Source organism: Hippocampus guttulatus, chromosome 7 (genome assembly GCF_054856545.1).
Source record: "Hippocampus guttulatus isolate MCC_2025c chromosome 7, RoL_Hgut_1.0, whole genome shotgun sequence".
Lineage (NCBI taxonomy): Eukaryota > Metazoa > Chordata > Actinopteri > Syngnathiformes > Syngnathidae > Hippocampus > Hippocampus guttulatus.
Window position 1 is genome coordinate 13026688 of NC_141267.1, and position 15109 is coordinate 13041796.

Here is a 15109-nt window from a genome sequence, read left to right on the forward strand (position 1 = left end):
ACAGAATGCATTAAAAAAGTGGTCTTACGTGGTGGTCTTGGCAACATCTTTCATGCTAAGAAGTGGGTCAGCGCCATCTGGGCAGCGCAGGATGCACGGTGCAAAGACAATAGCCAAAGAGTTTGGAGACATGCGGTTGTGAGTCTCCTCTTTACACACTCTGCAAGGAAAAGTACAAAAATATCAATATGCAGATTACCATGAAAAGACAAATGTTGAAAATACAAAATCAATTCCACTGAAATTGGGACGTTCTATATGTACATAAAAACAGGATAATAATTTGAAAATCCTTTTCAAGCTATATTAAATTGAATATTATACAAAAAAAATAATGAAATCAAATAACACAGATTTGGATTATTCCACAGAATAGGTGTCATTACTGGGTCTAAAAGGAGCATCCCCGAAAGGCTAATTTGTTCACAAGCAAATATGGGGTGAGGTGAGGACATTTTGTGAACGATTGCTCGAACAAACAGTATAACAGATGAAGAACAATGATTCACAATGTACAATTGTAAGTAATTGAATGATCATCTAGAGTCCATAATGTCCTCAAAGATTCACCAAATCTGGAGAAATCTGTAAACATAAGCGATAAGATCACAAACCAACATTGAACACCCGTGACCTTTGATCCTTCAGGTGGCACTGCCTCAAAAAAACTGGCATCACTGTGTAAAACATATTTCCCATGCGGGCTCAGGAACACTTTAGAAAACCAGTGTTAAAACAGATGCATGTTCAAATGCTGCCATGCATATCGAAAGCAATGCAGCTTCTCTGGGCCTGAGCTCATCCGAGATGCAGTGATGCAAAGTGTAAGTGGGCTGTGGTCTGACGAGCCCACATTTCAAATTGTTTTTGGAAATCATGGATGTCGTATCATCCTGGCCAAAGGACCATTCAGATTGTTAATAGCGCACTATTCAAAAGCCAGCATCAGCTACGGTATGAAGGTGTGCCCATGGCGTGGGTAACTTGGTGAAAGATACATCCAAGTTTTGGAGCAAATCATGCTCCCATCCAAGCAACTTTTTTTTTTTTCAAGGACATCCTTGCTGATTACGTAAAAAGAAAATTGTGCGAGTACCAGACTGGCCTGCCTGCAGCCCAGACCTGTCCCCTTTATGAAACAAAAAATACAGCAAGACACCCCTGAGTGGTGAACAACTGAACCTCTACAAAGCAAGAACGGGAAGGAATTGCACCTACAAAGCTTCAACAACGAGTGTCCTCAGTTCCCAAATACGTATTGAGTGTTGTTAGTATTGACACTTTGAAGTCAAGATGGCGCCCGAGTAGGCAGCCGTCAGCAAGTGCTCTCATGAGCCTTGCTTTTTTTGTTGTTTTTGTGTTTGTTTTGTCACTTTGTGTTTGTTGTTACGTCGTGTGGACCTGATGTGGACTTTTTCAGCATTTTCTGGCCACGATATTCATCAAGGAGGAGACTCTGTGCTTGGTGGTTGCGCCTTCTCGGCAGCATGGGTATACCAGCACTGTTTTTGACTGGGAGGAATGTCGGCGCCATTTGACTGTCGTTGCTGGACAGTCCCGGGGCGCTTGTGTCTTGCGCCTGTAATGGGCAGCATTTTTCACAGCCCCGCTTTGTTCAGCGGAGAGATCGGTGCTGTTGAACGGTCTGCGGGTGGATGGATGCAAGTCTTGAGGAGCCGACGATGAGAAGAAAGGAGCGTGAGCGCGGAGCGCCGATGCGGATTTGGAACTGGGAGTCACGGCTTGGAGTTTGAAGCGGATTACGTGGGACAAGAGAAGTGAACTAATCTCTTTTCGTCAATGGACGCTACAGCTTCGTGTTTGCTTTCAAAACTTAGCTTGTAGCAGACGTGTGCACATTTTCAGCATGACGTCTCTGATCCACTGGTGAAAGGACACTTTGATCCTCTCCCCTTTCATCTATAACTGCTTCAGACAACAAAGTGTATGCAGAAAATTGGTGAAGATTGCACGACTGTCTGTGTCCTATGTGTTGTGTTGTGTTAGTTTTGTTATTTTGACTTCAAAATGGCGCCGCGAGAGTGGCTGCCTTTCCAGCAGCTCCTATATTTTGTTGTTCTACTTCTTCCTTTCATAACTTTGCTGCTGTGAATTGGGAATTTCTCCATTGCGAGACTAATAAAGGTTTTCTTATCTTATCTTAAAAAGAAGGGTGACGTAACACAGTGGTAAACACAGTCATGTCCCAGCTTTTATGATGTGTTGCAGGGATCAAATTCAAAATGTGTACATCTGAAAATAAATAGATAAATAAATAAAATGTACCGTTTGAACACTAAATATCTTGTCTTTGTCGTGTATTACAATGCATAGGGCTCGTAAAGTATTTGAAAATCATTGTATTCAGTTTTCATCTACATTTTACAGAATGTCCCGACTTGATAGGAATTGGGTTTAGAGGAATATATTTGGACCTGACAAGGTGGAAGACAAGCCTCTCCAGTGTGTTGAAGTTCGCCATTGGAAGTTCCTCCAGCACTTTGTAGATGGCATAGAGCTGCTCCTGTTTATCTGGCAGCTCTGAATACATAGAAGGCAATAAAACATCAGTCTGTAACAAACATGTCAAAAGGATGACATTTCAGATTTTTTGTGAGGTGATTTAAACGACAGTGCGGCTGTAATTGTCATATCTTGAGCATAGGCCGAGGCATGAAAGTTAAAACTACTCAAACCAGGGATTTACTTTGTGTTTTATATATATGTACGCACACATACACACAAACACACACACACAAATAAAAAAAAGCTTCTTTCATATTTAGCCTTGACACAGTGTCCTCACATTTGTGTTTTGCTTGCAATGAAACATAAGCACATTAGCGGTGTTGGGCAGGCCAAACACAGCGTGTGAGAGTATTTGCTAAGGCCTGCCTTGCAATTTTAAAAACAAAAACTCAGAGGATGTGTTCTCAAAAGTTGGATTTGGCACCGAACTTCCTCTGTCACAATTTGGTAAACTATACTATTGGTCAGACCACACGCGTGGGTGTTCTTTTACAAATTATTTATTAATCTAAAGTGTTGAAAATGGCTTGCTGTGTGACAATGCAATGTTAATAGTTGAACAAACATGCCGTTTTTGGGGGCCTCTTTAAAAAGTGACGATTGTTGAAGTATGAGGATTCCGCCTGACACCAGCAACAAACATTTACCCACAAATAAACAACTGTTCGATCGTTACAGCATATCCTTTTAATCAATTTATAGTAGCCATCAGAAAACTGAAATGGCAAGAAAGGGCTTGCCCTCAGGTAAATAGGATAAGAAACGCCGCCCCCCTGGTCATAATCCTTCTCACCTACTGCATGCAGGAACTCATTATAATGTGTGAAGGTCATCAGTGGATCTGGCAGCTCTCTCAGCCACTGTTTCACCAGGCCTGTAACTGTGTGGATGGGGTAGTCTTCAAGGCACACAAGGTGGGGATCTGAACAACAACAACAAAAACAAGGCGTCTCAATGTATTGAGTGCAATATGCACAAATTCCCCCATTGTGGGACCACTAAAGACAATGAAATTTGAGGAGTGTACACTTTACCGGTCTCCAGTCGCTGGTGCAGTTCTTTCATGCGGTTGGCTGAGCCAGACTTGCGGTAAATGCCCTCGGTATAGAGTCCCTGCATCTCCACATGCTCGAGCATCATCTCCAGGACCATGGGAACTGGGTTCTTATCACTCACAAGGTGACCCACGCGCACACCAAAGTGCTGACCACCAGACTCCTCGTCACTCTGTAGGTTTAACCCCGACATTCAGTGAAAAGGCTCCACTTCGCCCCACGCTCTGTATCAGAACCGCATTCCTCAGAGAAGCGTGAAACATACCTTTTTGGCACAAAAAGTGGAGCAATCCGTGACTATTTTACACAGGCACTTTTTGTGGCACACCATCTTACAATCTGTAAAAGAGGATTGGCAACATTCATACATACATTCACTTTGTTTTTATTGCCCTGCACGATGTAATTACATTGATTGCGATATGAGACTCACAGCTACACATGTAGGCTTTCTCCATCCCCCAGATGTAAGAAGTGCACTGGTCACATGACTGCATAATGTTGACCTGATAGTTGACGAACACGTGATCCAGGGGGCTCTCCATCTGACAAGGCAGATGCAAACTCTTAGAAATCACGTCTAAAAACAAGCGGATGCACAATTTTAACTTTGTATGCTTACACTTTTGTCTTTTTTCCGGCGCTTCTTCCGAGCTTTAGCAGGCTGAAATATAATATAATCACAGCGCAGCATGTGTCTGTTATTCTTCATGTATAAAATAAAAAGTCAAAAACACAATATGAGTGAGAGCAGCTTTGCGTTTTATCACCTTGGCAGGCTCGGCTTCCTCTTTCTTCATCTCCCCTCTAATGAAGCCATCTAGCACCGACTGAAACAGGTTGACCACAAGCTGGACTTCTCCTTTTTGCTTGTCACCGGCAAGGTGGATCACTTTGTTCTGGTAGCCTGTCATCAGACCTTTGTAGCCAATTGTTGGTTTCTAGTTGGAGTCAATAGGAGAGACATCGAGGAATACAAAAGTTGTCCAGGAAAAGCTAATGTGTCATAGGGGAGAAAGACTTACAGGGAGAGAATACATGGCTTTAATCGTCTCTCTGAACTGCATGGTAGCCGTAACAAAGATAGCCTCTGTGGCTGACAGCGATTTCCCCCTGGATCGGAAATCATTGACCTAGAAAAGGAGGCAAAAAAACAAACAAACAACAGATCATGTCTTTTAGTTAAAATATTCCACACTTCATTCCTAAATAAAGGAAGCAACAAATGTCATTCATATGTACCTGGTTTCCCAGAAACTCATCAAGGTGTCGCAGCTCATTGGCATTGGTGATCTCCCGATCCAGTGAAGCATTCCACTGCTCAGAGACGCGCGTGGCACGGCTAATCTTTATAGTGGGGTTACGGCCCAAACTTTTGGCACGCTCTCCTTGGAACTGGGATGAATGTCTCAGTGGGTATCCAGATGCTGGGGTGTGAATGATGATGTCATATTTGTCATTATAAAAAGCAACCAAATGTGTGATGAAAAGATTCTTTCTAAATTCTCAGGCTCAAACTGAATACTGAACTGTACTTGAAGGAAACCTAATCTATTTTCACAAGGCCCATTGCTAAAAGAGTCACAGTGTTTTCTCAGAAAGCAAGCAGGAAGATTAGTTAAGACCCCATGAATAATAACGATACATCTGTGTTTTCTTTCTCACTTCGTGAAGTGTGACTGATTTGATTGGCAGCAGTCCAGCAGAGAGGAGACTCAAAACAGTGGAATTACAGTTAAAGCCCTTGAAGTTTTTCAATAACATGTTCTGCATGACGTAAAATGTCCACGGAACTGGAAGTTGACCTTATTGCAATGGGGGAAAAAAATTCTTGCTGCTTACTCCAATATGCCACTTGGTATCGAACTATGAGACTTTATAAAGTGGATTCTGAGATATCTTTGTTAGTACATTTGAAGGTAATGTAAATGAAAATGTGCAAAATCTGAAAACTATGTCATATGCAACCATGAAAATAGTGGTAATACAGTGCTGCATGACAGACTTTGGAGTACGGCATTTTGGGATATGTAGCTAGCAGGAAGTGCCTGTATGTAAATGTCTGTCATTTTCACCTGCCACGTTTATGGTAAACAGCCTTGTAAGGTGTCTTATCACCATCCATCAAATAAAGAAATTGACGAGCACAAGTAGGATGAAGAGTATGAAGACTTGCGCATCATTTACCTTCCCCTCCTGTTGGCTTTTCATTGAGAACCTGTGCAAGTGTCAAGTCTCCATTGTCGGGAGTGTGAGGCTCCTTGTGTGGTCGCTTTTTCAAGATCTTGCTGAAGAAACCTCCCGGCCTTAAGGATTGACATTAGGTTCTTTGTAAAACTCTTTGTTAAGGAGTCAGTCAATATTGTGTAATCGTTATCTCTGACTTCTTATCAGCATGTCACCGAAGAACAATTCCATTTGTTTCAGTTAAAACACACACACACACACGCGCGCGCGCGCAGACTGAGCTATTACAGTGTCAGAAGGAACCAAATGCTTTTCCAGCTCTGTAATCACAGCAACAGCACTCAGGAAAGACAAAGCAAGCCAGCTGAACCCCCTCCAATTAGACTGCCGATAGGCCGTCTAGTAATTGGCTACAAGCCATTTGGAGTAGATGTATGCAATGTGTTTGTGTGTTTATCAAGAATTTTCCATTACATGTGTAGAAACATCTGGCTCAGATGCATAACTAGTGACATAATTAAAAACAGCTTAATCGATCAATGTCACTTCATTATCTGTGTTTAGCAGTTACCTGTCTGGCGTGGATGGGGTGGAGAGCGTTGAGTCCTCCTGGTTTCTCCTCCTGGTGGAACTTCCTTTCAAGCTCTCTGGAGACAAAATCATCTGCGGAATAGGACAAAGAATGGATTTTATATTGAATATGCCTCAGAAGGACTACTTGTGATTTCTATGGTACAATTGGAAATCGTATTTTAAAATACCTCTCTGGTTAAAAGAGCACCAGGGGCCTCAGAACATGAAGACAAACTGTCAATTGAGGAGGTGGCCGTTTGACTTCTGCAAATAATAAAATTCAAGTCTGAATATAGCATGTAGATAGTTTATGGATTCGATATAGCACATGCTGCATAGTGAACGGGGCGCTAAACATGAGAATTTAGCCATAGCAGGAAACGTACATGTTATGTTGTGGAGGAGAGTGTTCTCCATCGCTCGTCTTTCCCTTCCACTTCTCCGACTTCTCTTTGACTGGTCCGTGGATGTGCTTCAGGCTCAAAGCACCACCATCCGCCACGGTTTTCTCATGCGTGGATTCGGCGGGATGCAGTGATAACGTAGTTGGCCGAACAGCACCAGATTGTGAAGATATTTTGGTATCCTTCTTCCCTCCTTTTTCTTCCTTCATCTTCCAGGCCACAAATGTATACTGATCAAGCTCTTTGCTGTCAGCCCCTTCTCTTTGCTTTGACACATCGGACGTTTTGCTCTTTGGAGGGGATGTTTGTTCCGCACTGGTCGCTGAGGAGGAGGTGGATGTTGAGGCAGCTCGTAAAGTCTCTCTCTGGTTGTGCTCCAACCCCCTGCGTCTCCTCTGCTCTCTCTTCTCCTGACTTTTAGATACTTGGATCTTGGCAACAGGACGGACTAGTTTATGTTGAGAATGGGAAGTAGTAGAGGTAGTGCTGGAAGTCTGTTCCAAACCAGAAGAAGTGGTTGGAGGAAGATTGGAGGAGACCCCAAAAGAAGACAAACCATGTTGTGTATCCTCCTCCTTTTCATCGGACTGAGGACCAGCCTCAGCCAAAGTACCGTTGGTCTCCAAACCAGACCGCAGAGGTAGGTGTTCACAATCTCTTTCTTCTGCTTGGGGTAGCCACTCATCCTCCTCCTCATCTTCATCCTTACCCCGTTCCTCCTGTGTATGGAAGCTTGATGGAACCTCTCCATCATCCTCTCCTCTCGCCTGTGGCTCCTGGTCCACTAGGCTGTCATCCAGCATCTCCTCTGTGACCAGTTCTATATCTGGATCCTCTCGTGTTTGAGGCTCTTTTGCTCTTTGTTTCACCTCCTTTGCTTCCAATGCAGCCTTAGCTTCAAGTGCTTTCCTGGATGCCTCCTCCTCTTCTCTCCTCCTCATTTCCTCCTCTTGAGCCTTTCTTTTTTCCTCCTCCACCGCCATTCTTAACCTCATTTCCTCTTCTTCCCGTTGTCTCCTTTCCTCCTCTTCCTCCCGGCGCCCCCTTTCCTCTTCTGCCATCTTCATTTCCTCCTCCTTTCTGCGTCGGTCCTCACGCATGGAGTGGCATCTGGAATAATGAAGTTATATTATTCTGATGATTTTCGCCATCATGCCTCAGTTACATTAGACTGAAAGTATTCTGAGAGAAGTTGCAGTTAGGGTAGCGTATGTCTCAAAATTATGACTAGGGCGTATCATGTGAGTCGGCTGAACGGCAGTCATCTCTGGGTATCTGGTGCTTTGCATCGAGGTACGGAACCAACGCTTAGGAAGTGAACTAGCATCCATTCTGGGTTTCCATATTTTATAACCACCGCAAAAAAAAACCCTTTGTGTTTGAGTCAGTGCTGATCCTACTAGAATATCACCACAAAGACCCTGAATGTGTCACTGAGCATTCCCCGTTACCTCCGTCGTGCCGAGTGCCCTCTGACAAGGGCTTGTATCTTGGTGGCGCCTTGTCTTTGGCGTTGATATGCTGATCTTTGTCGGTGGCCTCTCCAGACAGCCTGGATTAGAGTGGCAGCCTGCCGCCATTGTTCCTCTTTGCAGTACCTGCGCCATGAACGCTAGCAGGAAGAACAAATCAGGGTTATAATGGTTTTAGATTTTTTTTTAAAATTCGGTTAGTTGTAAAATTCATTTTTTGAGCACGTAATATGAAATAAAGTAAACTAAACTGAGGTTCCTAAAGGACTACTTTCATATGTTTAAAATGAACCCCAATAGCTAATGTACGAAATAATTGGCAAAGATGAAAACAAAGGACATTTTCACTCTTATTATTGTAAATTTTAATCTCATTAACACAAAATGTAGTTTCAGTCCATTAGTTGTTTTTTTAAAGCACTTATTTTTATTTCACTCACTAAAATGTTTTTTTCAATTTCAGTTTCCATGAACTATAATAACCTTGGAACAAATGGAGGATTACAATATAAATTTCAAATAAGAATACAAAAAGTACACAGTAGAAATATAGGCAGACAGACTAAATGTGTATTTTGAGTTCACCTGGATCACGACAGCTGACAGTCTCATGTCCAGAAACTCCTTCCTCTGCAGGCGAACTTTGAACCAGCGCTGCAAGAAGATGATCTTGCGCATCACATCCTTGTGCAGCGTGTCCTGCAGCTGCTGTCGCTCCAGTTCTTTCAAAAAAACCTAAACAGATTGCAAAAATAAATAAATAAAATAAAACAAACCGTGTTGCACGCAATTGTAATTATTCAAAGACAAAGTTAACACTTGAGTGCTTACCTTTGTTTTGCCTATCTGGTATGTGGTGGGATCCAAGCCCATCTTCTTGTCTAGCAAAGCAGAAATATCCTCCTTACAAGCTGTGGAGTCCTTTGGCAGCAAAACTCTGAATTGCTCTAAGAATTCCTGCAGGCAAGAACACATCATCTTGTCAAGTTAGATGTAAAAGACACATAATTATGAAGGTACTATTATACAAACGATGTCATTCTCAAGACACATAAAACACAAGTTAAAACGGCACAGTACCTGGAATGTGTATTTTGCGCCATAGCCAGACCTCCTGATTCGAACGGTTTCCAGCATTCCAGTGTAGCGAAGCTGCTGGAGCACCAAGGCTTCGTCTAGATACATCTCCTTCTGCTCATACATAAGCAGAAGAGAGAAAGTATAATACATCTCAAGGATATGAAGGCAGTGTTGGTGCAACTGATTGAAAAATAGGAAGATATCCTCTTCATTCAAATCAAGAAGTACTTGAATGTGAAATCTGATTTCTATCTTTTAGACTCGGGCGTAATAGAAATGGAGGACTTCAACAACAGACATTCAATAATAAATCACTAAAAATTGGTCATACCTTCTCAGCATTGGAACGGATACAGCGGATGAAGAAAGGCTCTGCTCTGTTCAGAGTTTCCAAGAGTTTGGTCAGAGATGTCTTTTGGGAGAAGAGAAAAAAAGGGGTGAAATGTCCCTGGGGGATGTGCGGATTTGATGGTGTTTGCACACAATTAAGGGCAACGTTACCTGGAACTGAGCACTAATGCTGGGGGGTTTCTTCTTTTTGTGCAGATGGAGAAGCGACTTGGTGGTGCGGTCGTGTAGGGTTAGGCTTACAATGAACTTCAGGGACCGAGAATCCAATAGATTCTGCACAGTGAGAGAAAACGTGTTCTCAAAAACATTCATTTGTACAAAAAATCCACAAGGGAGCCAAGATACGGTACATAAAAGTCATTTCTGATACCTTAGGGATGATCTGTTTCTGTTTAGTTCCCTTGCTTTTCCTGTGGAAAAGGGAGCCAAAAGATAAAGGGTGAGGGTAGAGACTACAGCAAGAGGTATGCAGGTGGAGTGACCGAGTCAGGTTAGTACAGACTTCTTCATGCGCTCTCAAGTCGGTGATGAAATGCAGGGTTGCACCTGTCAGGATTAATGACAGCTCGGCTGGAATGGATGAAGTGTGTAAGAATGATGGCAAGGAAGAGGATGTAATTAGTTTACAACAAGAGAAGGGATGTCAAATTTACCCACAGGACCCTTGGCATATGCAGACAGACATGCTCGCTCATTATGCACAACGTATTCATATTCAGTGTGTCATGTTTCTAGAATTGACATGACATGCTGAAGGGCCACAGCTCCTCACATGCCTTTGAATTATTATTCATGCCGTTTATAGACAGTGTCAAGGCATTTCAGCTGCAACCTTTAAGGAATCAAGCTCTACAAACACTATCTTATGAAACAGAAAGCTTGTTGTTTCGAATGTTTTTCTTCGATTCTGTCGCATGACATCTATATCTATTTTCCTGAGCCGACTGTGCTGATTTTGGCAAGCTCCGACACCACCCAGTCTGTTTGCAGACTCACTGGAGGACATGTCGAGGGAAGCGGAGACGACCCCAGGACTGCAGCAGCTTGCGAGGGTCCTCACCATCCAGCTGCAAGTTCTTAATGGAGCTGATGATCTGCGCATGCATGTCTCTGATCACACGACACACAAAGATACACAGTGTGGACAGGGGAAAACAGGAAAGTGAGGTAAAAAAAAAGAAAAAGAAAAAAGAAGAGGGAGTGTGTGTAAAACAAAACAAAAAATACAACAAAAACAGTTTGGACACCTCAGAGGAAAACCCACCAACGGTTACCAGAGAAGGGAATACAGAGGGCAGGATAGTTGGGGGTGTGACAGCAAGAAGCTTTCAATCTCTGTTCATCCGTGAAGAATAACTCTCACAGTATGCACAGTCCCGCTGTCCATGTTTATTTACAGGAAGAGCAGAGAGCACACTGAACCACCCAACCATGATGCCATATCTCCTTTAAAGAAGGAGCACACACGCACACACAGGAGACAAAGAGGGGATGGATCTTGGTGGGGTATTATTCACACCCATGTTGCTGCTAATGTGGTAGTCAACATGCATTTGGCCGCCTATCTGGTTCCATGCTGGAGGGACTGTAAGTTATTTGTGTTGATACAATCCACATTATTGGGCTAAATGCCGTATCCGTGAGGTTAATTTATACGGAAACTTGTCGCGGAGCTGGTTCATGCAATACTTTTCTATACTTACCGTGCGTGACCAAAAGAAAAAAAAAAAAAAGCAGGAGACAGGCAGGAAAGGAATGGGTAACACACAAAAATCTCACCTAACAGTGAATCCAACCTATTTTATATTGCAATAGCAGATCTGAACGGGACTGACTGAACGAATCAGTATAATAGTGAACTCTGACAACCAGTGGTCAAGGGTTAAAGCTCAAAAGATCCTGTCGTAAAAAATTCTTTAGGATGTTTTACTCCATTTTCAGAAAGCTCGCCGTTCTGTTCTTACCTATCACAACGGGGGAAATTGGATGTTTAAGAATATATTCTTTCAGGTCTCCACAGTTGCTGCATGTAACTTTAGCTGCACACTGTTATATGCTCTACACAACATGGGTGCAAATGGGTGCATCTCATGAGGTTAGCGAGCAGTAGGTTCTTGTACTGTGGTTTAATAGTATAGGAACCATAATCACAATCATTACAAGTTTATCATTCTTTCATAATGGCTTGTAATGCATGTTATTGTATTTTTGGGGGGATGTTGAAGATGGATGCAAATTCAAAGACGGAAGCAAAGCAGTCTACCCGTTACCCATAACAAACATGTTTCTTTTCCATCCTGCCTGCCTCCCTGGCATCACGCAGCCACTTCTCCTGTCCACTCTTCCTTCACTTACTTTTTATTCTCATAGCTAGCAAAGATGTCTTCAAAGGCCTCTAGAGGGCGCTCCTCTGAGTGATCAAAGTAGAAATCGAGCATAGATGCTCTTCTGCGGAAGGGAGAGGAGAAAGCCACACACACCTTGGTCACCAAAAGGTGTCAAGTGGGAAAGGAGCGTGCGTGCGGGTTTGTGAAATTGTCCCTCTTCAGCTCTTCCCATACCAGCGAGCAAATCAGAAGGCAACATACAGCATCAAACAGAGACAACAATTTCATGAAGGCTCAATTTTTGTTGTATGTTTAGGGATACATTTACCTCTGAAGGTGGGGGAAAAAAAAGTGTGAGGGTTAAAATACACCAAAACCCTGACGGCGCATCCGCAGTTACTTGGCTGTCCCCCATAGGGGAAAGATTGGACGGTTAGAAAACCAGTTCAACCGCAACTAAAATGTGATAACATCATATTCAATTTGAAATTCAAATACTCTACATCTGTCCTTACTTGTACATTCGCTCTATTGGAGCATTGGAACGCTGAATCTCTCCCAAAGGAGTTCTGGAGGTTGGACGTACAACACCTTCAAGACACAATCAAAAAGAAAGAAAAATAAAAACATAAATTCAGTTAAAAAAAAATTATATAACTGTAGGCGGATGAGAGGCACGTGACTGTAGCAGTTTTGCTTCTTCTAAACTTGATTTAATCTTGTTAATCCAGTTTAAAAGATTTATACGTCAGTGGGGAAACAATTGCAAGCACAAGAATAGTGCAGAGGATTGCGCATTTTGAGAAATATGTCAGAAATCTGCTCAGGTCTCACGTTTCTGGCCTTAACATTCTCTTCTTGTGCTGACCTGAACGGCTTATGCAGAGCAGAAAAACTGCCGAACAGTAAAGCTTTGGGTACCAGCTGTTCAGAGGTCTACAAAATATATGGCCAACGTGCCATGTTTTAGTTACCCAGAAATTGATATGTTGCTTGTTTTCATTGACTGGACCTCTGATAAAATACAGTATTTTGATTGAATTGCACAATTCGTATTGACTTTAGCATTTCACCCCAAAGCTGGCTGATAATAACACCGCTGGTGTACCTGCAGTCTTGGCGGCCCATGAGCGACCGGCCTCATTGAAGGCAGCCATGCCTCTGATGGTGGCGCGTAAGATACCCCATCGAAACATGGCCACAGGGTCCATGCCGATGAGCTGTCGCACGAAAGCTCGGTCGCTGCTCCGCAATAACGCCACAATGTCTGGGCGCATATGATCTGTGTTTTTCTCACGGAAATCCTGCAGAGGTCAAAAATCAATAATAAAATATCAACAACCTCATCGTGAGTCACCAAGTAATTGTTCCTGCGTGCTTGCTCCACCTTACCTTGATTTGATATTTGACTTTCCCAGCAAAGTGCTGAATGACGAAAGCAGGCTCCATGACTGGTGTGGACAAAAAGTATTTATTCCCCTGATGCTGCTGCTTGAATTTGGCTAATAGTGTCTCATCTGTGGCATGGGGGAAGCTGGATAACGAGTACAGAAAATAGTGAGGTGAGGTGGGACAAATAAAATGAGGAAGAGGAACAAGTAGGTCACATGATCAACTGCAAAAAAAACAAAAAAAACCCCCAATGCTGTCAAGTCACATTTATTTATATAGCCCTAAATCACAAAAAGTCTCAAAGGGCTTGTCTTCCTTACTTGCTCTCCTCATCCAGCAGGTAAAGCAGGCCAGTGGGCTTCTTGCTGGTAAGATGGATACAACCCACATTGTCTATGTAGTCAATGTTATGCCAAGTGATTCCCTCTGCTTGGTACTCCTCCTACAGAATACAATAATTCCATATAACGGTTCTTAAATAAATAATTCTAATCATTGAACGTGAAATGGTTAGTTTCATTTATAAATACATTTAAGTTTGTGTTTCATACAGAGTCATATGTTACAACACAGCATGTGACTTGGTAAACAAGTTACAACAACATAAAAGACAACAGATCACTCACTTGCTCCAGATTGAATATATGATTATTGAAATAATACTGCAGCTGCTCATTTGCATAGTTGATGCAAAACTGTTCAAAGCTGTTGGTCTCAAAGTCCTCAAAGCCAAATATATCCAGGACACCAATTGACAAGCGCTACAGGACAAAAAAAACAAACAAACATAAGGGGTCACAACTGCAACAATGGTTTTGAGTGCAACTATTCACGTGTTTTGTATCTCACTGGGACAGATTCCTCCATGTCTCTCTTGTTAAGCAGTGCATGATTAATGCGTAGGACAATCCAGTCAAATAAGGCGCTGTATAGAGATTTGGCCATCGAATCTCTGGCCGTAATTGCCTGAGATGACAGGAAGAACAGAAAGAAAGCATAATGAGAGGTGGTTTGTTGTGCCTTCAGATCCCGATCCCAAACAAATCAGGTGCAGGGGGCCCAGCAGATACTGTACCTCCGAGTGGCTGTAGGGGAGGATCAGCTTGTCATTGACTGTCACTGTTTTCCTCTTCGTCAAAGCTTCAACCAGCAGCTCCTCTTTGACCTGAGGGAGACCACCATGTTTAAGGCTTGCATACAGCTGACCAAACATGGTCCCATCGAGCAAAATACACACACAAGGTTACTACCTTCAGCAGGTCAGAGAGAGTGGCCAAGACCTCTGGCGGCCCCACCTCCAAGCCCTCGTCTCGGCCTGTCGACTTCCTCTGGTAGGTCACGTTGCCAAGATACAAGATGGCCGAAAGCACAGAAAAAATCCTGCAATAAAGACCCTTTATATCAAACTGAAGCAGTGACAGACAGTATGTAATAAATAGAGGAACAGTTTAAATAGGTAACCTTTAATTTTTCAGTCAATTTAATAGTTATGAAGCTGCGTATCTAAACACAATTAAACTACAGTACTTCATTGACCTGCTGGTTTGTTCCTGTTTTTCTAACTTTGGAGATACAGTACAATGATACAACAACAAAAAAAAACACCACAGAACACTAGAAAATTTGGGGAGTGGCAGATTTTTTCCTGAATAATAGATCGTTGTAGAAAAGCATACTATTGAAGAAGTCATCCCCCAAAATGTCTTTTCAAGTATATGTGCCTCCACTATTCGAACATC

General features: G+C 42.7%; 1 protein-coding gene across 8 annotated transcripts in view; it reads right to left on the reverse strand.

The window, feature by feature from the left end:
- Nucleotides 1-15109, reverse strand: part of myo9bl (myosin IXb-like) — a 53811-nt gene that overhangs the window by 7103 nt on the left and 31599 nt on the right. For 4 of the 8 annotated variants that reach the window (XM_086115100.1, XM_086115098.1, XM_086115103.1 and 1 more), the window contains exons 9-38: nt 14621-14750; nt 14446-14535; nt 14220-14336; nt 13997-14131; nt 13691-13812; nt 13371-13512; nt 13087-13282; nt 12494-12569; nt 10648-10761; nt 10022-10061; nt 9802-9924; nt 9632-9712; nt 9301-9411; nt 9052-9177; nt 8806-8955; nt 8200-8360; nt 6731-7858; nt 6533-6608; nt 6343-6434; nt 5772-5890; nt 4827-5011; nt 4610-4717; nt 4355-4525; nt 4207-4248; nt 4018-4129; nt 3850-3923; nt 3564-3756; nt 3323-3451; nt 2436-2541; nt 29-160 (exon numbers count right to left, since the gene is read on the reverse strand). In XM_086115100.1, the coding sequence (XP_085971226.1) occupies nt 29-160; nt 2436-2541; nt 3323-3451; nt 3564-3756; nt 3850-3923; nt 4018-4129; nt 4207-4248; nt 4355-4525; nt 4610-4717; nt 4827-5011; nt 5772-5890; nt 6343-6434; nt 6533-6608; nt 6731-7858; nt 8200-8360; nt 8806-8955; nt 9052-9177; nt 9301-9411; nt 9632-9712; nt 9802-9924; nt 10022-10061; nt 10648-10761; nt 12494-12569; nt 13087-13282; nt 13371-13512; nt 13691-13812; nt 13997-14131; nt 14220-14336; nt 14446-14535; nt 14621-14750 (4581 nt within the window). Of the gene's footprint in view, nt 1-28; nt 161-2435; nt 2542-3322; nt 3452-3563; nt 3757-3849; nt 3924-4017; nt 4130-4206; nt 4249-4354; nt 4526-4609; nt 4718-4826; nt 5012-5771; nt 5891-6342; nt 6435-6532; nt 6609-6730; nt 7859-8199; nt 8361-8805; nt 8956-9051; nt 9178-9300; nt 9412-9631; nt 9713-9801; nt 9925-10021; nt 10062-10647; nt 10762-12006; nt 12100-12493; nt 12570-13086; nt 13283-13370; nt 13513-13690; nt 13813-13996; nt 14132-14219; nt 14337-14445; nt 14536-14620; nt 14751-15109 lie in introns of all 8 variants that reach the window. The other 4 variants (XM_086115105.1, XM_086115099.1, XM_086115104.1 and 1 more) reach the window with 3 other exon arrangements.